This window comes from Varanus komodoensis, unplaced genomic scaffold, assembly GCF_004798865.1.
Source record: "Varanus komodoensis strain SLA01 unplaced genomic scaffold, ASM479886v1 scaffold1, whole genome shotgun sequence".
Lineage (NCBI taxonomy): Eukaryota > Metazoa > Chordata > Lepidosauria > Squamata > Varanidae > Varanus > Varanus komodoensis.
Window position 1 is genome coordinate 95021875 of NW_025335268.1, and position 26856 is coordinate 95048730.

Here is a 26856-nt window from a genome sequence, read left to right on the forward strand (position 1 = left end):
AACAATTCTGCAGTTACTTGGTAATGGTAGGAAGGGAGATCAAGAAGACAATCCAATCTGATATAATCTTGCTTAATCTACTTCCTGGAATGCAACTTCTCTTGGTAAGAAAGCCCAGAACAATGGTTTATGCTAACACCTTTTTGTCTAATCCTTAGATTTGTTCAAGGGAGGATGCAGATGGGCTAATGGGAAAGGAAAATCTTGTTTATCTTTTAAAAGCAAATGGTAGATATTTAAATGTGTGCCTCTCTTGTACAGTACATCACAGTAGAGAGATGGGCAGATCATTTCATGCAGGTCACATTTTGGAGATAGAATACCCCCATCTTTCCAAGCAAATTAGATTGTATTGAAGGTTTTGTTTCTTTTTGAAGTGGCATGTGGAAAGATCCTGATCACAGATCTTGAATCATTCCTAGTTTGGCCAATTTCTGTGCTTTATAGTTTAGAAGTGCTTGGTGACAGTTCTGTGGTTGGACACAGAATGGTGTGTAGGCTAAACAAACTCTACCACACTTTGGCTATTGGGTGGTATGGGAATGTAATAAACAAATGACGGTATGAATGCCCAGTGAATGACAGGCAAGTTGATCAATCAGCTAATCCAGGCCTCCTCTGAGAGGGGCACAGTCACTGCAGTTGCTGGGCATCCAGACATCTGGAGCTTCTTCCGTGAGACTGAATTTTCTGAGGATTGAAAACACAGTATTTCAGCGGAGGCATCAGTTTGCAATAGTGTCGTGTCAAATCCTCATGCAGAAAGATCATCATCCCAATAATTATGTGGGGTCTCCTGCCACATGGTTTGCACTCAGTTGCAGTGCGAATGTCACAGGAGAATTAACCTGCAATTTGAAGCCCTCGTCCAGATGACCCAGCACCTCAGGTGGCAAGAAGCCCTGTCCGGCACTCTCTCCGCCAGGATGTCTGGCTGAGGGTTGCAGAGCCTGCCTTTCATAGTTGCAGAATCTCCCTCTACAAAACATGAGGCTGCTGATTGAGCCCCTCAGGCTTTGAGCAGACGACCTGCTAGGAAAAGAGACTCTGTGAAAGGAACAGCCTTGGATTGCCCGCCACGGCATCTGATTTAGCCATGCATTTAAAGAAAGGGGAATGCTTCATTGCCTGGAATGATGCAGCACATGATTTTTATGTAAAAGTGTTCTGTGATCTTCCTTCTTTTCACACCCGCACGCAAAGGGTGATATAGTCAGATAGGAAAGTAAGTCTCATTACAGATTGTAATGTATATTTGGGAAAGGACTGTAATTAGTCTGTGGATGTTCGACTACATGTCTTACCCAGCTGCAGTCTTATGCATGCTTACTGCGGTGAAGAGCAGCTCCACTGAATACTGATTAAACTTGCATAGGATTGTGCTGCTGGTCTACAGAAAAAATAAACTCTGTAGACTATAAAGTATTTCTTTATTTAAAGGCAGTTTGTAAAAAATAAAGCAGTGCAAAAAAAAGAGAGCAACACAGAGTACAAGTAAAGCAGATAAAAGTAGCTAAAGTCAAAGTTTAAAATAAACGAGTTGGAAGAGTTTCGATGCGGTAGGGTTTTCTGTCACTCACAGCAGTGGCAGCTTCATTCTCTCAGTCTTATTTTGCTTTGTTCTCTTTAACATACAAGTTCTCTACATATTAACTTCAGAATTATACTGGTTTGTTGCATGTTAAGTATGATGTGAGGACTTAAGTTTTCAGACCTTCCTAATTAATCATCCATGCCTTCATATTATTTTTAAGTGGGTTTTGGTACTTCTAATATGCTAATTTTTATTTATTTATAATATTTATTTGCATGTAGAGATATGCACAGATATGTGCTGTGCTTAGCACCACAAGTCACTATATGAAGAAAATTGCTGCATTTGAAACATGGTGCTTTGTGAGAGCTTTGTGAAAAGCTTACACCAACAGAAAGATGAACAAGTAGGTGAAAGATGAATGAAGGCAGAACTCTCCCTAGAAGTAACGATGATGAAATGGAAGCTGTTGTACTTTGGGTACATAAGAAGGCAAGACTCACTGAAGAAGACAACAGTGCGAGGGGAAATTGAGGGCAGAAGAAAAAGAGAGAGACTGAATCTGACATAGATTAATTCCATAAAGGAAGCCACAGCCTTGAGCTTACAAATGCTGAACAGGGCTGTGAAGGACAGGACATTCTGGAAGGCACTCATTCATCGGATCACCATAAGTGGGAGACAACTTGACACCATGTAGCAGCAGCGGCAGCAGAGGCACACTTTCCAACCATCAGACTTGCAAAAATAATCTCATGATAACTTCCCTTTTTGTGGGCCAACTTCCCCATTTGTTCAATTAGCAGGGTTATTGATTCAGTCTGTTTATGCAGAGAGCACTGCAGTCATAGTGGGAAAATACAGTAATAAAAGCTGTAAAGACTAAAAAGTCTACCATTCTTGCATTATGACATTCCCCACTTGGTGCAGTTTTTGAAGGTTCAGTGCTTTGTGGTAGAACTAGAATTGTTTAATAACCTCATAAAATCTAATGGAGTGTTGTGTGCTAATACCCATTGCTTGCAAGTCAGCATTTGCTGGCCCTTTGTCACTTGCAGCTAGCTAAGGCACTTAACTTTGCATGTATAGAGAGGTTTGGGGCATTGCAACTGGGGATTCTTAAGTGCTAGGCAAGTGCATCCCCTAAACCAGCTATTCTCTCCTAGCAGAGGGCAGGTTTTCACAGCTTTGTATTAATTCTGCATGCATGCCTCTTGTTAGCATTGCTCTGTTTTGGTCATCAGTTCCTGTACAAACTAGTTCTAGGATGTGATAACCAATCACTGTCTTTTAGGGCAAACAATTTTAATGCATGGCCACATGCTCAGGGACACGGTTTTATTCTGCAAGAACACATTTCCCCCAGCACCTTGCTTCATGTATCTTTTTAAAGAAACACTGGCAGCCCTCTCGTTTATTTAATATAATGGACTCTGTCTGCGGTTGGCTTCCCTGCTTCAGTGAGGCTGCTGGGGGCTGTCAAGAGGGAGATTACAAAAGAGATCTCCCCCAAAAACAGAGGGGTGCAAGGGAGGGAGCTGTAGCAAGTCAAAATGGCTCCTGATGGTGGTGAAGAGAGCGTGTGAGTTGCACAGTCCCCTGGGAAGCCAGCTGGTGGACTGAGGGGGAAGGAGGGGGCTACAAGCCGTGGTCACCCTGGTTGCATTTGGGCTTTTGTATTGGGGACTGTGGCCCCCACAATAACCGGTCCACTGTAGCTTTTTGATAGAGGGAATTTGCACAACATGCGACCTTTCCCATTATTTGCATGCTGTCAATGAGTGATGGAGGAGTAAGCTGTCAAGGCAGACAGCAGGACTTTGCTCTTTCTTCCAGGTTAGCTGTTTCATAGCCAAAGTTTCCCTGGGCTTTCTGAATCTCATTTTTCGACGATTGAAAGAAGGTTTTCCCTTTGCCCCCCTCTTCTTTTTGGTCAAGGCAGAGAGTTAGCACTCAAGTGGTGGCTCTGGTAGAGTCTGGCTTTGGCAGACTATAATTAATATCTGAGGGATTGACGTGGACCTGAAATGGAAGAACCACCACTGAGTTAAATAGCTCTGTTGTTGTGGCATCATTGCAAATAAGCTTTCACCTGCTGCTAATTCCCTTCTTGGATCCCAAGGCCATAATTTATCTGAACAAAGAAGCTACGGAGGCAGTAGATCTAGTGCAGCCACGGGCCCAGATGATAGACAAGGATTTGTGAGTGTGCCGTGGAGACCTTGGCCAGCTCAGGGGTGAACTGTGTCCTGTGTAGGTAGAAAGAAAGGAGAGGTTTATCATTCCTAGTGGAGCGGATCCGAACACAAATGCCTGGTTCACAGGTATATTGTGCACTGGGGACTCTCTATTTGTAATGGAAAACGAGCATGCAGTGCAACTTGTTCTGGATTCTTGGAATAGGGAGGAAACCTAATTTATCACTCATCCTGGCCTCCTCTTTGGTGATAGGGAGGAATATGTCACACACCTTCAATCTTTACCCCCTTTTCTGTGTCTGGAATAATGATACTGAAACGGGGATCCTCTGAAATCTGGTAGGTGATTCGATGCCCCTCTCATGATTTACAGTGTTAGGGGACTTTGCTTAAGTACAGGCTTTGTGTTTTTGCATGATTACTCTTCCAAGATAGGAGCATGTGTCTTGAGCTCTTCACAGAGCCAGAAAACATCTAATTAATCTTTGGCAAAAGCACTCTATTGTCAAAGCTGTTCATTTTAACATTTAAGCATGCAGAGAGAGAAGCGAGCAAAATATCTTTCCTCTGAGCTATAAGATGGGATGCCTCTCCCCTTGTATCTCAGGAGTCACGCTGCATTCACTTGGCATAGTTATTGGGTTGACTGGTACTTTTCAAAGATATGAGGCCTGGCATGAGTAATTGAATAGCTATATTGCCTTGGGAAACTGAGGTAGCAGTGGGGTATGCTAAGGGAAAAAACAAAAAGATCCAGCTACCAGGAGGTCCTGGACCCTCTTCTGGCACTGGCTATCCCAAGTCAGAAACCTCAGAACCAAAAGATGGTGTTTCTATAGCTAAAAATGCAAATACCTGCACTGGGGATCCTGATCTTCTCTGGCATTTGTGTGCAGTCATGACTATGTTTCTGTGTGCACACCTGCAGCTGAGCTCAGATGTGGCACCCAAAACAATAGGCCCATCTCCTAGATGGCCTCTAGACACCACAAGCAATATAAATGGTAATTTTGTGATGAAGTAATTTTGTTTGGAGTGGCTGATTTACCCCAGAAAGCCCTTGAACACATGACCCTAGTTTCTAACTGCTATTCCTCCTTCCTGAAACGATTGAGCACACTGCTATTAAGCCCAAGCCCTAAACAGTTTTAACAGCAGCACAAGAATCTTACCTTTCCCCTTCCCCTTCCCCTTCCCCTACCACTGTGATGTTTCCTTAGAGGTCCTTTTTGATTGCATATCTTAAAAGGGTCTGAGCTTTTTGGCACAATTTAAATTTCCCTTCACAATGTGCTGACAAGTAGAGTATCACTGCTATTATGATCCTATGTGCATGAGGACAAAATTAGCTTGGCAGCAGCTTCTCCTGCCTTATTCATCTCATCGAGGGGTCTAGCTTGATTTTTTTAAAAAAAACATGTCCTTCAAAAGAGTGGGCTGTTCTTCCCTTTGGTTATCTGCCCTCAACCCTGTATTCTCATCCCTAGCTAGGGTGCCTGTATTCCTTTTAAAACTGGATGTTCTTCCCCAATAAAAGCTTTGAAACAAGCCAGGTTTTCCTTGTCACTGCATACTGTGGTAGAAGAAATGCAGCAGGGGAACTTGTGTTTTCCTCAGAACTCTTGAAAGAAAGGAAATAGTTCCTCTCAGAATATAGACATTATTCTTCTAGCTACTATCTGCTTAAGGAACTGAAGGGGAATGTGGTTGCAAAATTGCAAGCTATTGCTTCTTATCCTGTGTTTTTGTGGAGAAAAACAAGGTCCAAATCTTTAAAGATGGTGAGTGATTAACCTGTAGCTATCCCGGATTCTTAACATGCCACCCATGTCTGTCATTGTTACCTACATAATTGCAGCAGGGATAAGTGTAAGTTTCAGTCTGCCATGAAAGGAAGGGAGCAAGGTTAGTTCAGCTGCCCATTCAGCGTGGTCCCTCCTGGTGTCTTACTTCCCCTTCCCACCCGCACCAGTCAGTCCTGTAATGAAAGGGTGTATGTCTGTACCAGCCTTTGTGATCAAATGGATGCAATTAGGAATCCATAGTGGTTGTCTCTGCATTCATGAAGCATTAGCTGCTGTTACAGCTGGACAATGAGGCTCATGCTTGCCTGTTTCATGGAAGCAGCAACACCCATAGGCATAGCCCTGCAGGCCAAATGCACGTGACTTGTAGAACTGTCAGGCCAAGGTGGGGTTGTAGGAAAATGGTCTCCTCTCTGTGAGTGGCTAGTTGAAGCAGAGAACGAAAGGAAAAGCTGCTTTCGTTTATGTTTGGTTCAAGACATTCAAAGCACCGTTTGTAGCAGCTGGAAAGAGTTCAGCTCAGGGTTCTACATGAAGACACTTCCTACAGTACTGGCAGATCATTAGCGGGAACAGGGGATTTTCCAAGAGTATCAGAATCTCCTCCACTCAAATTTGGAACCCAGGATATAGATCTTTGAACAGTCCTAAATGTACAGACCATAAGACAAGAAAAACTCTGCTGTATCAGATGAAAGGCTAATATTCTGTTCCCACTTGGGCCATCCAGGCCTTATTTCTGTTACTGCCACACTGTGCATGTCGCACCTAAAGTTGCGTGTACACAGCACTATCTCTTTTTTTAAAAAAATATTTAATAAAATACAGTATTATCTCAGAACAGACTCAGGCATCTCATGTCCCCTTCTGGCCTATGCAGGCCCCAGCCACATTTCCCAGAATGAACCTTGCAAGTCCTCCCACGGTCTGCTTAAGATGTTGCTTTGGGGGTTTGTAGAAAAAAGCAGAAAGGGTAGCAAGAGTTTTTCAACAATAGAATTATTGAGCAAAATTTGGAATGTAACGTGAATTGGACAATACAGAGACTTGAAAGGCAGACAGCAGACCTTCACATGGGCACCCTTTTCAAAACCAACTACATAGCTTTGAAGGGGCAAAAGTAGGTAACTGATGGGAGATAAGCCCTTGTCTGGGCAAAGAAAGCAGAGGAGGGAAAGGTGTGGCAGAAATGGCAGAAATGTTAGATGTTGCTCATTTTAAAATACGCAGCAAATGTCAGGAGCTAACTAAAATGTCTACTCTGGATCTGAGCTGCTGTGATATATGATGTTAACTATGTATTAACTGTGGTAAAATCATCATGGTGGGCAGAGATTAATTTCTGTTTTATCTGTATGTAAATAGTGAACATGGGACTAGACTCCTTCTGCTGGGGAGCAAGGCTGGCTGAAGACATTTTGCTGCCTGAGTTGAAGGACAAGAGGGTGCCATTCCACGGGCACCTGGATTTTACTTTTGTACTGGCAGCAGTGCAGGGTGCGCTTCCTCTGTACCTGAAAGCAGCTAGCTAGTACAAGGGACACAGGGCAGGTTGCGCAGTTCCATTCTCCAAAAAACGGAAATGGCAGGCAGAATGCAAGAAAAATAGCCGTGGCGGCTGTCCTCTTGCTTCTCCCAGCTTTTGCTCTCCGAGGTCCTCACCTTCCCTCTCTTGGTGGTAGAGCCATTCCATCTGGGGAGTATGGCTCTGAGACTTCACCTGGCACCAAGCACCCTTGCCTACTTTCTTGCTTCTAGTTTTTCTCTCCTTCTCTTCACAGGGAGCTGAATGGGAACAACATCACTCGCATCAACAAAAATGACTTTGCTGGACTGAAGCAGCTGCGAGTCCTGTGAGTAGCTTCCTCCTTGCTGACTCAGCAGTGACAGGATCCCCTTCCTGCCCCCTTCTGCGTTATCGCTCAGGCGTGCTGCCACCTGGGGCCCTGAGACCTTGCTGCATGTGCCTTCCCTTTAACTGAGAGTGGATCTAGCCCCTGAATCAGGGGGTCCCTGCCATGTGGGAGAGGCATCGTGCCACGCACAGGCACCCCAACCTACAGCAACTCCAGCTACCTGGATGCCGTGCCCTCAATGTCCTTCCTCTTCCTCCCGCTTTCTCCTCCTGCTCCTGAGTTATGATCTTCTTATCACTTTTATAGGCAGCTGATGGAAAACCAGATCGGCCTGGTGGAGCGAGGGGTGTTCGACGACATGAGAGAGTTGGAACGACTGTGAGTGTTTCAAGGACCGACTGTAGCACAGACAGTGGGGTGGGGAAAGCACAGAGAGAAGAAGGCTGGGGTTGCTCAGCAGAAGCCTGCCCTGCCTTCCTTTCCCCTGCCCTGCCTTCCCACAGGCACGGAGTAGCACACCTGGTGGCTTTCCTGATGCCTCACTGGCTTGGAGTTGGAACTGGGCAGGGATGGGGAGAAGGTCACCCCATGGTCAGAGGCTGCCTGCCTCTTTCAGTAACCATTTCTCCCCACTCCCCCTCCCCACTGCAGAGCCAAGCAGATGGTGTGAGCGCTGCATGTTTTTACACCCAGCCCTGAACAACCTGGCTGGCATTTGTACCCAGATGCTTCCCAATCTGTTCACTGTTCTTTTTAGATCCAAAATAATTCTCAGCAGTATGCATTCGATCAGGGGCAGTGCACAAACCAACCTGAACTTTGTCTTTCTTTTTTCTGCACAGCAGCTGTAAAACACCAGCTGAAAGAAATCACTGTTCTTGTCCTCTCGTCCCTTTCCCTTGTTGAGCCATTGCCACTGCCAGCAAGGTGGGGCAATCCCAGGGCACTCCTGATTCACACATCCAGCATTACACAGAACTTGTTACCACTCTAGTTGCCAAAGCCAAGCAAACAAGGCTTGTAATAGAGATACACGATTAAAGTGGCAGTGCTATCATCCTCCATTAGGTTCCATGGATACTTAAATAGTAGTTTTCAATGTACTTTAGACATTTGTTCTGTAGCTACTGACACTATGGGCTGGCTGGGAATGATGGGAGGTGAGTCTAATTTGTAAAGGACTAAAGGAGCAGAGGGATGAAAAGTGTTAGTCAAGGATTGAATGGGATAGTCTAATGGGATGTTCTGGGGAAAGAAGAACAACGAGCTGCAGAAGTGCTTTCCCCTGGTGCTATTTGAGACCAGCTACTGGGGTCGTAGGACATATGGTGCAGGGCTCCTCTTGCTTCCAGACAAAAAGCATGGTGTGCCAAGTCTGCCTTTATGTCCTTAATTCAATTTTTGTAATAGGAAGAAAGGCAAAGTTGTAGTAAGATGTGGGAGAGTGGCAATCAAAGATGGTGCTGTTTGGATGCCCCATAGAACTCTGTGGATGAGGCTATGTGATCGCACCATCGAAGCTGTGTCTGGAAGGGTCCTTTCACAGGGATGCCAGCCAGTCACAGGTAGTGTTAAAGACATCTAGCAGCCCTGTTAGTTACTCTTTTGATAAGGCTGCAACGGTTAGGTTTTGGCTAAAATGTGGGACAAGGAGTCTGTTGTGTGTGTCTCATTATAATATTATTTCATTACAATTCTCCTCCATAAGATCAGCATTTTGTGGCAGTAAGTATAAATAGTCAGAATTTCAGCACTTAGCCTAAGTTGAAGATCTACCCTAATTTATACAGTGTGTTTCACTATAGCCATTTTGTAGGATCCATATTGTTAACTCTGACCTGATTTTCACATCTCTCTTGCTTAGTTGCACTCGGCTCAGTGATGCAATACGGAAGACAAACTATGACAAGGGAAATATTTCACCTGGTGGATAAGATGACCCCTGATTTTTGCTTGGCTATTTTCAGTTTCAGGGGTTTTCTTAGAAGCTGGTATATTCAGTAGCTTGGGCCAGAGGCGAAGCGACTCATGAGCATCCTTAGAGTTTCAAGACCAGTCCCAGCACACCTCCCTCACCAGCTGAGGAGGGAGAGAACATATGCTGTCATGACGTTCCTTCCTGCCATCGCCCTGGTCTTCATCCCCTGCCGTATCATGTCCCCTTGCTCTTGCCCCCTCTCTGTTGGCTTTATGCAGAGCCTTGAGACTGGAGAAGCAACTGAGTTGCTCTTGCAGGATCTTGGGAGAGGCCCACAATCACGTCTTTCAGCTGCAGTCTTCCCCGTATCGCTGATGGAGTCGCAGAAAAAGTCATGGGTGGTTCATGACGAGGGAAATCGGGCTGGCAGCTGTTGCCCTTTATATGGCAAATAGCCATGGTGGGAGAGTGCTGGCAGATCTCTCCGAAAGTGCCTGCAGGGAAGAGCAGCGATGGATGGGAGTGAGGCTGGAGAAAAGTAACTTGCTGCTTCTCCCACTCTGCTGCCTGATGTGGGTGTCTTGCCCTGCTCTGTGGGAGCACTACCCCAGTTCAAGGCAACATCCTGCAACAGACTGGGAAAGAGTGGAGTTGTAACAGCCTCTACATTAAATCTCTGTCAGAATGAACTTGGGTTCAGAAATCCTCCCTGTTTCCAGATGTTTATGATACCTTCTACTCACCCTCAATTTCTCTAGACGTTTGAATCGGAACCAACTTCACAGTTTGCCGGAGCTCCTGTTCCAGAATAACCAGGCACTGTCGCGGCTGTAAGTACCCAGATATATTTTATTAATTGGCTGATCTACAGTGTGCTTTTCTGCTTTTTTGAAGAATAAAAAGTAATGTAAATATTGAATTGGAGTGCAGTTAAAAAGGACGATTAAGGTGTGGTATATTGAATGTACTGGAACTGTTATCAGAACAGGCAAATACTGTCTGGTAACCTATTCTTCTAACATTTCTTTTTCAAAAGCAAAGATGGCATTTACATTGGGCAAGTGGAGCTCTTTTGAGTTTTAGGGAGGAAGAACAGGCCAGGGCTGGAATGTAATGTTACACATCACGAGAGGTTTTTTTCTCCTTGCCTTCACTTCTGTGGACTCCAGCTCCTGAAAGTGCGCCAACCCTCTGAAGGTGCATGGGTGTGGGGGTCCATGCCCTGCTGAATTTACTAACAAGAGTCATTCCATCCATGGAATAACATAATTGGAGTTTACTCTGTATTTGGGGACTGAAAACCTAATTACCGATTGAAAGTAAAAGAACAAGGAGCATTTCTACCAATCATCAGTTGCAAACTGTGTGAAATTCAAGGTGCAGAATGAAAGCTCAGCTGCCAACCTCTGATCAGGACTACTATGAGTCTGGCAGTGGAATAAACCCTTTCGAGTGCAAATAGTTGCACCATGGACTGGTGGCTCATGGTAAGCAACATTTCAGCTCCCATGATGGCTTTGGCAAACAGAATCTTGCTTATCAAAGCTAGTGTTCAGCTAGTGTGGACCACTGGTATGCACTTTTGAAGCAGCTGTGGTTTCCTGTTTGCCAGCTAGTCAGGCATTCAGAAGCTGGTGCAAGCATAATAAAGTTGACATATAAAGCTGTCTTGTCGCTAGAAGGGAGTTCTCTTGCATCTCCATGCCTATATAATCTAAACTGAAATAGCCTGAAAATCAAATGAGTGACATAATTCAAATTGGTACCATGCACTGGGATATACAAATGTACATACAGGTACAGGGTGTAGGGGCACCCTTTTGACATCAGTGTCAATCAGTTTTTACTACCATAGCATTTATATATGTGTGTGATCATATGTGTCTCTGTATTTTCATGTGGATTGTTCCACAACTAGATCTTTACATTGCTGTGCTGAATATGAATCTAACATTTTGTCTTCTTAGGTGAAGAGATAATCTATAGTCACATCTGTCCTTCCTTCCTAATCACTAAGAGCAAGGAAACACGGAAGCTTTGCTATGTGTTTTTTAAAAAAATAGTCACAAATATATTGATCATAAAATGTACATGTAAAATTATTACTGAAAAAGAAAATGTCTTTCTATACCGCCTCCTTAAAATTTCATGCCACATCTTTAAATATCCCATTGTGTAGAAAACAAGTTTTTAATTATGTATTTCTTCATTGCTTCCATAAGTGCAAAATTAAGTATGACTTGCATAACATGTTTTTTCCCTTGTACTGGCAGCGACTAACAAAGCATTTTCAAAATCATAGGGGCTGGGCACCTGCAGAGGCTTATTATCACATCTTGTAGGGATGCTAAAAAGGCTTTTGGCAAAGCTTTTGTGTCAGAAAAAAAGCCACTTATACTATTAGTGTGTGTCTGTGCTCGCTCGCTCGCTCGCTCGCTCGCGGAAGGTAGGAACATGAGCAGAGATGACAGCTTGCAACGGGAGAGGGGCCGGTAAACGCAAAGCAATGACTTCAGCTAAGCTTTTGTCTTTGGCCAGTTATTTGGATTTTTGAGCTTATGGGGGTGGCAGATAATCGTGAGTCACTTCATGATTCCCTCTTCTTCTCCTTCCCCTCCCCTCATCATCTCCTGACTTCCAAAACCTGATTTCTGTATCACAGAGGCTAGGGAGAGGACTGTCTTCTTAACCTTAAGCGTGGAACATGAGTTCACATAACTGCAATTCAAATATTTAAATTCAGTACTAACTTTTCCCCAAAATTGCACACTTATAATTTTTTTCTGTGCACAGGGGATGGTGGAGGGTGTCCTCAGTTCTCAGTTTAAAGGGCTGCAAAACTGTTGGAGAGCACTTACAATTTTCCCTTTTCATTTATTATCCATTCACTTACGAATTATTTTAATGGCATTTTTGAGAGAGAGACTAAAAACACATAAACCAATGCAACAGTTGAAGCTCAAAAACATCTGAGCCCCTATGGCAATAGAAGGGCCAGAGTACCCCCAACAATTAGCCAGGAGGGGCAGCCCAGAGCTTTGGGCATTTTGCTGCTGAAAGAGGAAAGGAGTCTTTGTTGGGTCAGATAAAATTAAAGTATTTCAATAAAGTTTTCCAAACTAGTCCATCTCAGAGCTAAGGACGATGAATCATTAGTGGAACACAGTAAGGGCTTTGCATGATGGGGGAAGGAGAAGCAGTCGCGGTGGCTACTTTTCCCTGCCTCAGGTGTGCTGCATCGCCTCCTTGTGTCATCTGAACCCAGCGAGGTGGGTGGGTGACGGGGCTGGCTTCCAAACCATGCCACAATCTGGCGGGGCTTCTTTTCCTTCCCTGATCATGGGAACCCCACAGGTAAGGATGCAAGCCAGACTCTCACATGATCTGAAACTACAATGGGAAGAGGCAAACCATTCCCCTCCCCCTCCCATTGTACGCTTTATGTACTCTAATAGCGTAGAAGGAGTCCAGCAATCTCAGCCAGTGGGTGGCATTCTCTCACTTGCAAAGGCGCACAACTACACAAGGAGTGTAGTGATTCCGAAGAGCGATGTTCACTCTTCTTTGCTGTGTTTCGGGAGTGCCAGGTTGATTCCTATGACATGTCAAGCTTGATTTGAAATATTAGGGGCTGCAGTCCGAAGGGCAAAGAGGGGAGGCACTTGCAGACATTTCCCAATGCAGTCCAGGAAGCTGCTTCCCATCCAGATGCAAGACTGTAAGAGCAAGAGTGAAAGGAAGTACCAAGGAGATGGGTTTCCTCTGTTTTGTATGTGATATAAAAGGATGTGACAGGGTATCAGCCTGTGCCAAACCCCCGAAAAGGCACAGTTTTAGAGGTAGACGTTACCATGGTAGCTGATGACTTGATCTGGCTCATTGCCACTGGCCCACAACTTTGCTTCTTCAAGCTCTTAAACAGTTGTTCACTGTTGTTGGACAGTGTGCCCCTCATAATATATCGCACACCCTCATAAATAAAAATTTAGCAGTTTGTGCAATTATGAAAGGAGATCTAGTGTGTGTATGCACAGACATAAGCACACACACACATACAATTCCCAACAAGGGAGTCAGACGGAATACAGCGAGAAAGCTGCCGACAGTCTAAGCCTATTCCCTGACTGAGTCTGGACCTGACTCCTTTTCAGACTTTCTTCTATTAGATGATAGCCTCAATAATGAGGATATAAACAATGCTGCATGGTGAAGTTACTTGTGTATAAACTCTATTACATGCTTATGCCCTTCTAGATAGGACAAGTTGTACATGGAAATAAACAAATGGGGCATACGGCAAAACATTGCATAAAGAAGGTTCCCCCTCCCACCCCAGCCCCGTCCTTTGGATTCTTTGTAAAAGGCCCCACAAAGAGGGTGGAACTGAGTGGAGGCCGAGAGTTGTAAAGAATGCAGGGGCAGTGGCCATGGTGCCTCATGTCGGGATTATTGGCTGGGTAGCGTATGTCCTCCCTCGTTGTGAGGCTGGGCCAATGTTGTCCACCTGACTTTGAGGATTTTTAAAAATTAACTTACATGTGTGGAAACCTATAGCTGAGAGGTTATGGAATGCAATCATTTAAGTAAGATGGAGACACAGGGGCACATGCTATATCGGTAACCAGTTCTGGATCTTACTCTGCTCCCTTTGGAGGGTCAAACTTTAAATATGATGTACTTTTCATGTTCCAGTGTTTCCCCAAGTGTGCTAAAATCTTTGTCTGTTGGTGGCCCCATTTTTCTTCCAAAGTGTTTGGCACAAGTCCACTCAAGTTCAGCACACCATGGAATTATAATGCATATTGCCATGGAACAATTCTAGAATTCAAAGTGGAAAGGGGGTACCTTTGTCATTGTATATCATGGGAAGAGAGTTCCCTGCAAGAGAGGGTTGGATAAAGCATGGCAAGAAACCTGCTAATTCAGTTCTGCTCACTTCTCACAGGTTTGCCCTGTTTGTTCTTGAGTACGTAGACATGTTTCTCGTGTTTATTTCTGTGTATGCATGAAGAGACTTCACCCTGGATGCTATTTGAAACCACTACTGAATGATTCAGACCTACTCACTTTTGAGCAGATATGCAGAAGTCTTGTCCTCCTTGCTTAAAATGGGTAGTAATCACATTTTCACCCTGCCCACATTTTGGCAGAGCCTATGGCCCACCCACAGCTAAATTGTATCCCCCAAGACTGGATTTTAGACTTCAGGCTGAAACTGTTCCCCACTCCAGTACACATAGCTATTATATTTCCTCTCCTTTTACTGTATTTATACTTTCTCTGGAATATAGCATCTTCTTTGCAATTAGTTATCAAGCAAAACATAGACATTCTTGTATGAGTTTCAGTCTCAGATACTAACCATCTAGCCATAGTCTGGCAAACTGAATAAGATATTGTATGCATATGCATGCTACCCTGGCTGATTTTGGCATCCTGGTTTCCTGAGAGCAAGAACAAGGTCAGCGCATGAGCTAATGTGTCACTGACTGAGTCTTGTGTCTTACTGGATGGCATAGGCAGTCAGGGAGGAAATATCCCCATTGATAGCTAGTGAGTTATTTATTTGTACCATTTCTCAACAGCTAAATAATAAGAACAAGAGTTTTCATGTAATGAAATACTTTGGCTCCTTTTAAGGAAGAGTGGGGTGTGAATAAAGATATAAAGTCCTAGAGCAGCTTCCCCACAGCTGTTCCGCCTACTCTCTCCCATTCGGGGAATGGGCTCAGACAGTCAGGGAGACTGAGCTGTATATATTGTCTAACAGCATGCCCCAGACTGATGATCACTGGCTTTGAAAGAGCAATTAAAATGTCTGATAGGGATTGTTGTAGCTCTTGGGTCCTACATGTGTGGAAACACCATGTGCAGGCTTGCACAGAGTATATGCTGTCTGGAGCCATTCATCAAGGTCACCGATGGCTTTTACGTAAGGAACAAAACAATTAAGATAGTTATTGCAAAGCAGAATTCTTGCTCCCCTTTAACTGGATCTGTCTTTAATGTTAACCTTGTAAAGTCAGATCACATCAGGAGATGGATACAGGAGTGCTTGGAAAGCTCCCTTATGTTTCTTTCCTTTCTAAGGTAAGAGAGCTAGAGAGTGGCAAGAGGTTCCAAAAGCCAGAGGCATGTTCTGGGTTTGGACTGTTACAAATCTGGATGTGTGCTTTTTCCCACATCCCCTTAAGCTGATAGTCCTGGCTTTTAAAAACTTTTCAGCTGGTAAACACAAAACAATTTCTGGTTGGAACTTCTGTGGCTGATCATGTGGATTCCCCTAATTATGCACTTAGATTCACACTTTTACTGAATGTTTCTGGGGTGATTTTTGCAGCCAGAGTGGAATGTCTCCCCAGAATCAGGAGGATCCTTGAAGGAAAGCTTGGTTGAGCATAGATGGAAGTAACAGCTTGTGTGGATGATGGTAAAGAGAATGAGCTATCAGCCAAGAAAATAATAGCCAAAATGTAAGTTTAGTTGTGAACGAATTAGATGGTCTTCAACAAGACATCACTTTATTGTAGCTTCATCTCACGTGTGATACGGGATTAGTAATACTGAACAGCCTTACAGGATTATTGTAATGATTACCCAGATAATTGCTGAAATAATGTGTGTGAAGCTCTCCAAACACTTAGGAAAACTGATAAACTATAAAATGCCATGGATTGCTGCTATTAGTGCTACTGTTACTACTACTATCACTGTTGTTACTACTACTGTTGTTTCTGTAAAAGTATCTACCACACCACTGATGGAGTGATAGTGGAACGGTGTCAGCCTCAAAGCTTGGATTGACTCCTAGTGTTCTTCCTTCTAAGACCTGAGAATGGCACTCCCCTTTGCTGCTGATTTTGCCTCCTATTTTATGATGTATTCCAGCCTTAATATTCCATACTGACCATATAATACCCTCTGCAATTAATTATTTTCTACTAAACCACAAATAAAATTATTTATAGAAATTAATTAGCTATAGAAAAGAAGGATGGATGGAAGGAAGGAAGGAAGGAAGGAAGGAAGGAAAATTTCTTTATCATTATGAAGAAGTGGCCTAGGGTGAAATTCAGTCTGACACCTTAAATAAACTATGAGCACTAGCAGGAATGAAAACCCCATAACACTGTCACCATGTGTTGCATGAAAAATCTTGTGCGAGCAGCTGGAACTGGTGTCAACCTACCCACCAGCTGTCCTCCCGTCCCCTCTGTGAGCCTCATTTCCAAGGGTTGCCTTTTATTTCAGAGCAGCGCAGTGCCTTAGCATATAAAGTGTGTCCCTTTTCAGTTATGCAGCCTTCTTGAGGCAATTCTAGGTGACAACATAAACTGGTTTAACTGTGACAGCTTCCATGAAGAAACCTTTGGGGTGTTCTTTGATGGGAACAAAGGAATTCCTGGCATCTCTAAAAAAGTATGTAATTGATGTCATTTCAGTTACCATTTTTGTAACTAACTTCTTAAAATGTATGGCAATTTAAGCTGTTATGCTCTAGATTGTTTGACTTGCATTAGCTGGAAATCAGTGCCAAGCCTTCAGCACGTGTTTATGGATGTTTAGAAGGAGCATGATGGCAGCAGGATTGAGGAGGGAAATTCTTTGCTGTCCTTCTCACGGACCATTATGTAAACTAAGCAGGGAAAAGCAGATTAGGTCAGCTGATGAGCAAGATAATAAGAGTTTGTATGTAGAAATATTTTCGTATACTCATGAACTTGCCGTCCTCTTCGCCATCCGAGTCTCTTGTTCACCAGTCTTTTGCTTTGGCCCTGACAACCGTGGTAGTGTGAAGGGGTAAATGGCACTGACTGGAGTCACATGACATGACAAACAGCCATTTCTTTTATCGTTGCTTGTTTGCCATGTTTTCTTGTAGTGGTTGAGCCTTGTGACTTGTTGTCAAAGATCAGACAGAACAGCCCGCGCTACAGTTTCCCCGCCATAATTGCTCGTTGTGCAATTCAGACTTGGACAACACCAGACTTGGACAAGCCCCAGTACAAGGACCTGTTTTGCAAGAGTGCCTGTTCCTGCCCTTGCAAAATTGCTAGTCAGAGAGCATGGCGGACAGCTGTCCCCAGTTTGGTGCTGCTCTCAGAGGTGTCCCCTCTTCTGCCTCCTGCCTTAGAACTCTGCTCCTAGGCAATAAGCAAGGTCTGACAATCCAGTTGGTGTCATTGTCCGCTCTCAGGGCAACTGCTGAGTGGATCAGCTCCCCACCTCCTCTCTAAAAGCTCTGCTCTTGGGCAAGCTGTGGGAGACAGCAATCAGCGAGGTGGAGCTTCCCCCAGATGGGGTAGTCTTGCCCTGCTATCACTTCCCCGTCTCTTTTCAACTCCCACCTTAGAATAGGGCTCTCAGGAAGGAGCTGGGAGCTGGTGACGGGCAGGGCTGGGTTGCCCTAGGAATAGGGCAACCCTGCACAGCTGCTGGCCCCCACCTGCCTGAGAGTAGCCCACCCCTGAATAAACTGGGAGCCGGAGATCGGCTTTGCCAAGCTGCCTATTTATTTCCAGGGCAGCCCCTCTGAGCAAATTGCTGGCTGCTAGCTCCAGCCTCGTGCAGGAACCGAGATCCAGCAATCTGCTTGGTGAGGCTGCCCCATGAACAGGGCAGCAGCAGCGAGTGGGTCGGGTTCCCTGCCTTGCTTCCCTGGTGAAAATAATGGTGGGAAGGCAGTCTTGCCGAACAGCTCTTAAAAACATGGAGCGGACACACAGTCGGCTCCCTGGAAGTTCTTCCTCGCTAGCTGGTACTGCATAACTGGGCTTTTCATGGTTCACATGTGGTATAGCTATATTTCTCTATTATTTATTCTATTAAAAACATTTGTACCCTATCTGCTATCCAGTCAGGATCTCTAGATGGTTTAAAGAGACAAAACAGAAGCTAGACCCACAACAGCAAGTTGAATCCTAATGTACAAGAGAGATAAAAAATATACAGTAAAAACATTCAGCCATTAAAATGCTGAGCAAATAAAAAGGTCTTGGCTTGGTGCCAAGATGAATAAAGAGTCAGCACTAACTCTCTAGAAAGCAGATTCCATAACTGGGGTGCTACCAACAAGGAGACCCTTCTCAGAGGACCCCCTCTTCTAGCCTCTTTCAGAGAGGGGTCCTGGAGAAGGACCTCAGCAGATGATCTAAAGATTCAGGCAAGTATATATGGAAGGAGATGTGCCTTTAGATATGCAGGCCCTAAATCATTAAGGACTTTATATGTCAATGTTAACACCTTAAATCATTAACACTTTATAACCCCTAAGCTGCTTAGCATATAGGTGCACTCCTTTTTATCCCCACAACTACAGCTGTTGTGAGATAGGTTATGTTGAAAGGTGGTGACCTACAAAGGCCACCCAGTAAGTTTCATGTAAAACGGAGACTTGAACCCAGTTCTCCACCACTCTATCCATTGCACCATATTGGCTTCTTTCTTAGGCACCCGTGTGGGCCTAAGAACAGACATCCCTGGAACACGAACACATGAATGCTCCTCTCACTGGGGCAGAGAAATGCATGTCCTAAGCCTGTGCTCTTTGTCCTCTGGAGAGGGTCTCATTAAGGAGCCTTGGTGCCTGGAAATGGTGCTTAGTTGATATTTTGCTGGGGAGCACCTGACCCTGCTGACCCTCTTTCAAATGAGGTTTAATTAAACTGTCAGCACTGGATGGAGGAACAAAGGGCCGGGCCTTTCCCTCCCTTTCCCCAATCTCACACTAGCAGGAGGACAGTGTCACTGTGAAAATGAAGCGCTGTTAAAAATGGATCTTGTTTCCCATCAAGGAAAATTACCAAGGCGGGAAGGTGACCTTGGCAATCATGCAGCCAAATACATTTCCATCACTCTTCCCCTTGATATGTATATATTTGGTGACCCACACTGATGCTGACCTCCAGTAAAATCTAAGAAGATAAAAGGTAGACATATGTAGTGATAGGGAGAGAAAACAGGGTGCCAATCTACTCCGAGGACCTCATCTCAAGCTAGAACATGAGTTATATTAAACAAAGGGAATGCCTCGCTGCTTGCATGTGGTTGTGTTGTTCACCAAGGATAGAGATTTTGAATAATTTCCAGTATTATGATCAATAATGCAAATGTATATCCTATTTCTCACATTGGAATTTATGTGCAAGGAGACAAACTGTCATGATTAGAGAAGGTGAGAAGGACCATACCCATTCCTTGTTGAGTGGATACAGGATGCCCCAGATCACCCCTGCAACTCATCATGTTGCATGTATGATCACAAAACAGGGGACGAGGCGGAAGCACAGATGGGGTATTGTCAGACAAAACCTTGCATCTTCTCTTTTCCTAGCTACATATGCCATCCAAGGTCTCATCCTTTCTCTATTGGCTGCCAAATAGGGACATGGGCAGGATGAAAAAGTGAAGGAGCAAGTTGTGCCAAGCAAGACTCTGCAGGAACCACTCGTTTTTAGCCCCTCTACTGAGGCACTAAATGGTGCTATGAACAAACAAAACTATATTTAAGGCATGGCTCAAGGTGGAGAAGAAGAAGGTAAGACTAAACACAGGAGATGTGCTGACAATAATTCCAGAAGTGACTTTTGGTCTCTGATTCTCACTTTATCTCCACCCCAACATTGGACTGTAGTTCCTGGAAGAACAGGCCTCCAGGTTTCTTGTACTGATCTCCTGCAGTCTTTGTAAGCCTAGGAACGTAGAATCAACCCACACATCAGCAGGATGTCAGACTCTGTTCCAAAGCCATTGAGTGCAGCAGCTGCAGTGATGTTCATAGCAGCAGTTCAGGAAAACAGTAAGTAGCAGAAAAAGGAACATCTATAATTAGATACCCATCTAACAGCAAGCCATCACTGATTAGCTCAAGCACTGTAGCTCTACTGGGAAGGGAATGAGGGTTTAGGGCTAAGGTGTTTCCTAGTTATAAACTACTATGGGGTGGATGGGGGTGAGAGTAAGGATCCTGCTTTGACCAGACAAGTCCATGTTTGGCTCACCTGTTTTCATGAACTCTACTGTACCTCTAAGTTTGCCTCCTTTCCAGGATTTAAAAAATAGCAGTGCTAGTGAGACTTTACTTTGAGGACTCCTTCATCTGTTCACTCTGTCATCGCTAAAACTGATTGTCAGAAGAAGTGTAGCTGGCAGCCTTCTTAGGAAATCCAGTATGAAAAGTATGCACAGTGCAAGAAGTGGCTGGTGATTAGCATTAATCAGTACATGACATTCAGCTTCCTATCCCTTCCTTTCCTCGCTTTCCTTGAGGTTTCCTTAGGGATGCCAGCTCACATTGCAGTTGTGCAATGTGTTGCATCCTCTGTGTTCTTCTGTGAGCCAGCTCGCTCTGGCCCTTAGCTTCCATACTTCCTTGGACCTCCTAACCTGCCCCACAAAGCTACTGTGGTTAGTTGAGACTGTGTGAGGTTTTTATTCCAGCCAAAATGAAGCATTTCCCTTAACACATAGGCTGAGTTGCCGAGATTCTGATGGCGTTGTTCTCAAGATTTATGGACACTTCATAATATAATCCCAGTGCAGCAAGTTGATTCAGAAGCTTCATAGTCATAAGTGCACTATAGTGCAGGTTTTCAGGTGTCTCTCTTTCTCAAAGAAGAAAAACAATCAAGAGGGCAAATGTGATGCTCTGTTTCATTTCTGAGAAGGGTGCTGAGATAAATGGAAACTTGAGACCAGGATGATACTAAGCAGCCAGTCATAGATATCCCTTTTATCTGCTCAGTTTCATTATTAAAATGGTTGAGCAACATTATTTTTGGAAACGCTTGACCTGTTTTAACCTGTTTCACATGGCTGCCTTGTTGCACCTACTAGGATGATCTCCTTGCCATGATCACTTTGATGTGAATAAATGTAGGTATGATAAAGCAATGATAGAGATCCTCTGTAAAGAGACTCAAGCACAATGTGATAGGATAGGGAGATCAGTTAAACAGAATTGTAAGGCAGTATGGGAACTGGGAGAGATAACCCTGGCCATTTTCCCTACAAACAAACACATCCACTTTATTACCTATTTCCGTATCATGTCAGACGTTGCTTGTTATTCCTTGCCAAAATATTTCTCCTCAAGGGGTTTTCTGATCATGAGTGTGACTATTGGTGTTCCTTTTTTCTCTTGGCTCCACAGTTGCTTTATCTCAATAGTTTAGAACAGGCAGGGTTATTGTTTTAGTCATTCCATACCATGACAATGCCCCAACTCTCTCTCTGTGAACTCTCAGCGCACCTGCAACATTCAGTCTTTTCAATAATGGCCAGACTAGAAATTATGTCAAGGGTCTTCAGTCTCTCTCTTTGAAGAGTCTTCAAATTTGAGTGATCGTCCCCCAAGTGCTCTTCTGCTCAAAAACTGCTGCTGTTCCGCTGTTTTTCCAGCTGCTTTTCCATCTATGGGAATAAGCTTCTGGTTTCACCTTGAAGGATAGCTCCTTAATGTTCAGAATAAACCCAGAGTGGATGCTCCAACCTGCTGCCATTGCAGTCACCAGCCTCGGGACCCAGCCTGGGTGGACATGATGCTGCAGCTAAACACTTCCGGCTCTGGCCAGTGACTGAATGGGAGGCTGCTTAGGAACCCCATGCGAGTTTCCTTGATTGCCATGAGGGAAGAAAGGCAGGCTATAATATAGTACACATACAATAACTAATACACAGACCAAGCGTTATTTAACTATATACGCGCTGCTGAGAAATGGTGCTAACTGGAATGCAAATATTAAAAAATATACATTGCTACAATATTCTTTTAAATATGGGATTTAGTCTGCTAAACTATAAGGTTAGTTTCCATGTGGCACTTCCTGAGGATATATTCTATGGGCAAGTTTCATGTAAGGCAGGAACCCTGAATACGGCAAATTCACTTCGGCAGGTGAAGAACATTCTCCTACAATCTGCAAAATGAAGTTCTGGCTGTCCTGTGGAAATCCTGGCTTATATAAAAGTTGTAAATTTTTATTTTTGTTTAAAAATATCAAGGTAGTTTACAAAGAGAATACATTATACTATATTAAAGTCACCATCCTATGCATGTTTAGACAGAAAGAAGACCTTTAGTTTTCCCTGCTTGACTTGCTTTCCTTCAAGCAAAATTCCAAGACTCTCTTTCCCTTATTCTCCAGTTTTCTCACTTTTCAGAATTCAGATTAGTTTGATATATACTTCCCAAGCATGAATGTGAAATGGCTTCCAGTTAATTAATACAAATGACTTTTGTTAGCTGCATCAGGAGGCAAAGAGGAGGCATCTTACCAACCATTCCAGTTATGAATAAAAGTTAAGTTCAGTTCTCAACAGAGGTCTTTGCATTTTTAACTATTTGTGTCTAGCGATTCTTGATCAGAACCACAATTGCATTACATTGTAAGGAAGTAGGACAGCTGCAGCTTACATTGCTGCTCCTACCCGCAGCCCCAACTTACCCTGTTGGTTTGGTTCTTCACACTGGAAGTAGAGCAGGGGTGTGGAAGCTGCCTTGGTCCAGGGGCCAGATGCTCTCCTGGCCCTCTCCTTTCCAATGACGTCATTGGGCCTTGCCCTGCCCACTCCCCTGCTCTCCATGCAGAGAGAGGCACAGCAGTGTGTTCCTCTCTGCATGAAGAAAGGAGCTTTGATAGGACTCCAGGTCAGACACCTCCTTCATGCACCACTTGTAGCCCAGCTGGGAAGCCAGCAGTACCACAGTGAAGCTGGCTGGGGCTTACAGGACCAGTTTCTGCAAACCATGGCTGAATCAAAGTCTTTGCATCCCAGGCTAGGATATGCGGATGTCCTTAGCTGAGGCTTGCAGGCACTGGTCCTTACAGCCCCAGCAGAGTTTGCAAAATCCCAACAGTTCCCAGCCCTGATTGGAGATAACATGAAGATAACCCTCCATGATGTTCACCCTCCATGAATTATTTTCCTTTTGCCTCCTGCCAAGGAGGAGGGAAGGGCTTTGGAGAGGGTAGAGGTGAGTCTCATTAGATTAAGTCTGTAAAATGGAGGTTGCCCTCTCTCAAAATAGAGCTTTTGCCTTCGGGTTGCATTTTTGTATGTTAATGCACCAAGCATCTTCAGAGCATGGCCCAGTCACCCAGTAAGGTACCCCTCATGTTGCCACTAACATATCAGGAGCAACAAGTGCCAATAATTTAATGAAGGTATCAGTGCTAGAGGTCAAGGTGTGGTCTGGACTATTCCCATTTAGTTTGAGTCCACATTCAAGCAACTTTGAATTACAGGAGGAAGCATGATATAATAACAAAGAATAAAATATAAGGAGAAATATCATAGCTAGACATATTTGTGTGAATTCTTCATTATAGAAGAAATAGCTAAATGACTACCTTTCATCTTACACTACCGGAATGTTATATTTTGATCCTGAATAGGACTATGACAACCTGTTGGCTTTTATTGATTGGTCAGTTTACTTTTTCATGGATGCAACAATCCCAGGAGTACTTCCTGTTCGTTCAGGGTTGTCGCTCCCTTATGCCTTTTCCCCCCATGAGGGGCAGGTCTTGTCGGCAGCAGTGCCAGGGTTTGCCATTTGTCGTTCTCTCTCACAATCCTCAGAGCATTGAGGGCACATTGTGTGTGTGTGTGTGTGGGGGGGGTGGCATATCTGACAAAGACCCTTCTGTGGGAAGAAGGCAAGAGACTGGGTGCTGAGAGTGATTTGACGAATACCAATAAGGTGGAGAAATTTGCTTTGCCAAAATGGTCGGGGTGTGTGCCGAGGGGGAGTGCTTGAGTCTATGCAGCTCAGCCTGCAGGACTGGGTGGGGGAGATGGAGGTTCAGAGTTAAGTTTCTGTAATGTCAACAGAGGAACGGGATGGGGGGGGGGGGGAGGCGCTCAGAGCAACAAAGGGTCAGTGTGGCTGGGTGACAGTGATAACAAATGAGGTGCTAATGGGTGAGGAGGATCAGCAGAGCACTTAGTCCAAAAGGAGTTGGCATGAAATAGGCAGCTGTACTTGGCAGTGGGTCCAGGAGGTTTAGATTTGTGTGCTTGCTTGTGTATGTTTTGTATGCAGAAAAGTTTCAAGTATCTTCCTATCCATGTTCAAATTAATTTTCTGAATGAATGGCCAGCCAGTTGGCAAATCAGGAGGATGGGAAATGCCTGCAATACCCAGTCTGTCCCGTGCGTGGTATGATCTGTATGGTAACAGGGCAACACACAGGGTGCTGAACATGGACGGGCGTGACGTAGAGTAAGACACATTTAGGCTGCATTCCTATACACAGGCCTGGTTTGCAGGATTCCCATCACCTCCCGCTGCTTATGTATACCATGCTGGACTGTGGTGATGTGCAAACTGCGTCCTGAACTCCGTGGGGTTTAACTCTCAGGACACACACACAGAATTGCACTATCTTTCCGGAAGCCCAGCCCTCGGTCAGCGTAACCCCTCTCACACGGTTGTAAGGATAAAGTAGGGTAACTGTACGTGTCCACTGCCCTGAGCTACTTGAAGGAAGAACAGGATATATGAAATAAATATGATAAATACACTCCTAGCATTACTCTCATCCAGCTCCTGGGGGTTTGATAACTGACCATTAATAAGGTAGCATTTCTTTATCCCCCCCCCCCCCCCCGTTACATAGAAAGAAAGCAGGCATTTTCCCATTTCTCTCTCACTTCTTCTCCTTCTTATATCGATGCAAATGACCCACCATCAATTATTTCCCAGCATCTCAAATAAATAAACAAACAAACATCTTGGTAAATAGAGCTGGCACACTATCCTCACACACTGCAGAGAGTTCCATCCAGCTGGTCAATGTTATTTTGTCAAAAGGTCCACAGAAAATAATCCTTTTGAAGGTTTAGATGCTATTAGCAGAATTAAAAAGACCATCCTCCTAATGTGGTTTAGTTCAATCCATATAATAAAAATAAGTCAAAGCAATTAACAAAAGTAAATAAAATTACCAGTGATTTACCAAGCAAATCAATCTCGGATAATTAGATTTGTGGGAAATGGAGAAGTAAAGGATATTACTCTGTGCTTTAAGTGGGGATTATGGGGAGTGGCTGCTGGGTATGCAGGTTTCACAGAAGACTGCCTGCTCTTTCGCCATGCGGTTTCGGTGCATTGGCAGGGCACACTTGTCCCAGTTACTTTCTGCAGCCCAGTTTCTCTTTGTTGGATCTACTTCTGAGGAGCAAAGCCTGTAGCCTCTTTGTTCCTTAGTAACACCTCCTACCTTGGTTGCTGTTGCTAGTTTCTCTCCTCTCTTTCTCCGTGGCCTGCTCCTGTTTTCCTTTTCCATGCTCTTGATGCTGTCTGCATTTCTGAATGTAGGATTCCATTTTCAGTTATGCCTGGCCATGTTAGTGATGGGTCACAAGAGTTACGCTAGCAGGCAAATTCCTATGAATTGTGCATGCCATTGCTCAAGGGTATTTGCTCATGTCTGGGCTCCTGGGTAATGAATGGCAGCCACTTTGAGTCCCAGAAATCGAGAAGTGGCTGCAGCTGCAAAGTCTGTACAAATATTTAGCAAGGAACAGGTTGAGTGTTGTGCTAATATTAATGCTGCTATTGTTGTGGGCATCATATTTGTTCTTAATGTAGCTAAATAATTTTAATGAAGTATTGTTTAGGGGGAACATTAAATACCATCAGGTTTTGATCACATGCTCTTAGAAACATTCCACTAACAATTTTTGCTGGGTAGCCTCTGGATCAAAATTTGCCTGCTGGTGGGTGTACAATCAGTCCTTGCACTGGCAGGTGCCAAACGTCCACCAGAACATGCTGGCATTGGCACCACTGTGACCAGAAAGAGGAAAACTGGGGGGAGTACAGCTATGGCAAGGAATGTGGACAAGTTAGTTAGAATTCTGTGCTCACAAGGGGCAGTCCTGTCCCCAGTGGCCAGGCAACATTATCCCTACAAAGGAGGGAAGTTAAAAAATGACTGCTGAAGTCAGCATGGAGCCCAGAATTACAGTTCCCATCTTCCCTTTCCTGTCTCCACACTCCCCTGTTGGAGTGGGGGAGAGGATCCCATTAACCCTGCAGGCATAATGATATAGCACCAGGAGCGCAAAGTGCCAGAAGGGAATGTGGCTCACACATGAAAGCGCACAGCTGCCACGAGGGTATCTTGCTCTGCTCCTGCGGCTATAAACCTATTTCCAAAGAAGGGGCAACTTTAGAAAATTGCACTTTGCATAGGCTAAGAGCAAATATAGAAAGGGCAGGGGAAGTGTCTTCTCACTCCAGAATGTGCACTCTTCAAAAAACCCTGTGCTTGCTTTTCCAGTGTCTCACTTCTCACGATGGTTGACTGATGCAAGGTTTTTACCCACTTGTGTCCTCACAGAATATCCACAGATGCTTTCATAACGGGACACACCAGTAGGAAACATGGAACTGGATCTCTGTTCCAACAGTTCAGCAAGGCTGAGGGGCTGCCTTTAGCCTTGCCAGTGGAGCGCTAGCAAGGGAAATCGGGAGGACCCAGCAGCTCAGTATCCTGCTGCCTTCCCTGCCTCTCCTGGATGTGGACCACTGCAG

General features: G+C 44.4%; 1 protein-coding gene across 2 annotated transcripts in view; it reads left to right on the forward strand.

Moving 5' to 3' along the window:
• The window catches only part of SLIT1 (slit guidance ligand 1), a 143113-nt gene that overhangs the window by 19933 nt on the left and 96324 nt on the right, over window positions 1-26856 (forward strand). Inside the window, exons 2-4 of one of the 2 annotated variants that reach the window (XM_044436831.1) lie at window positions 7319-7390; window positions 7700-7771; window positions 10070-10141. In XM_044436831.1, the coding sequence (XP_044292766.1) occupies window positions 7707-7771; window positions 10070-10141 (137 nt within the window). In that variant the 5' untranslated portion in view covers window positions 7319-7390; window positions 7700-7706. Of the gene's footprint in view, window positions 1-7318; window positions 7391-7699; window positions 7772-10069; window positions 10142-26856 lie in introns of those variants that run through there. The other variant, XM_044436813.1, reaches the window with a different exon arrangement.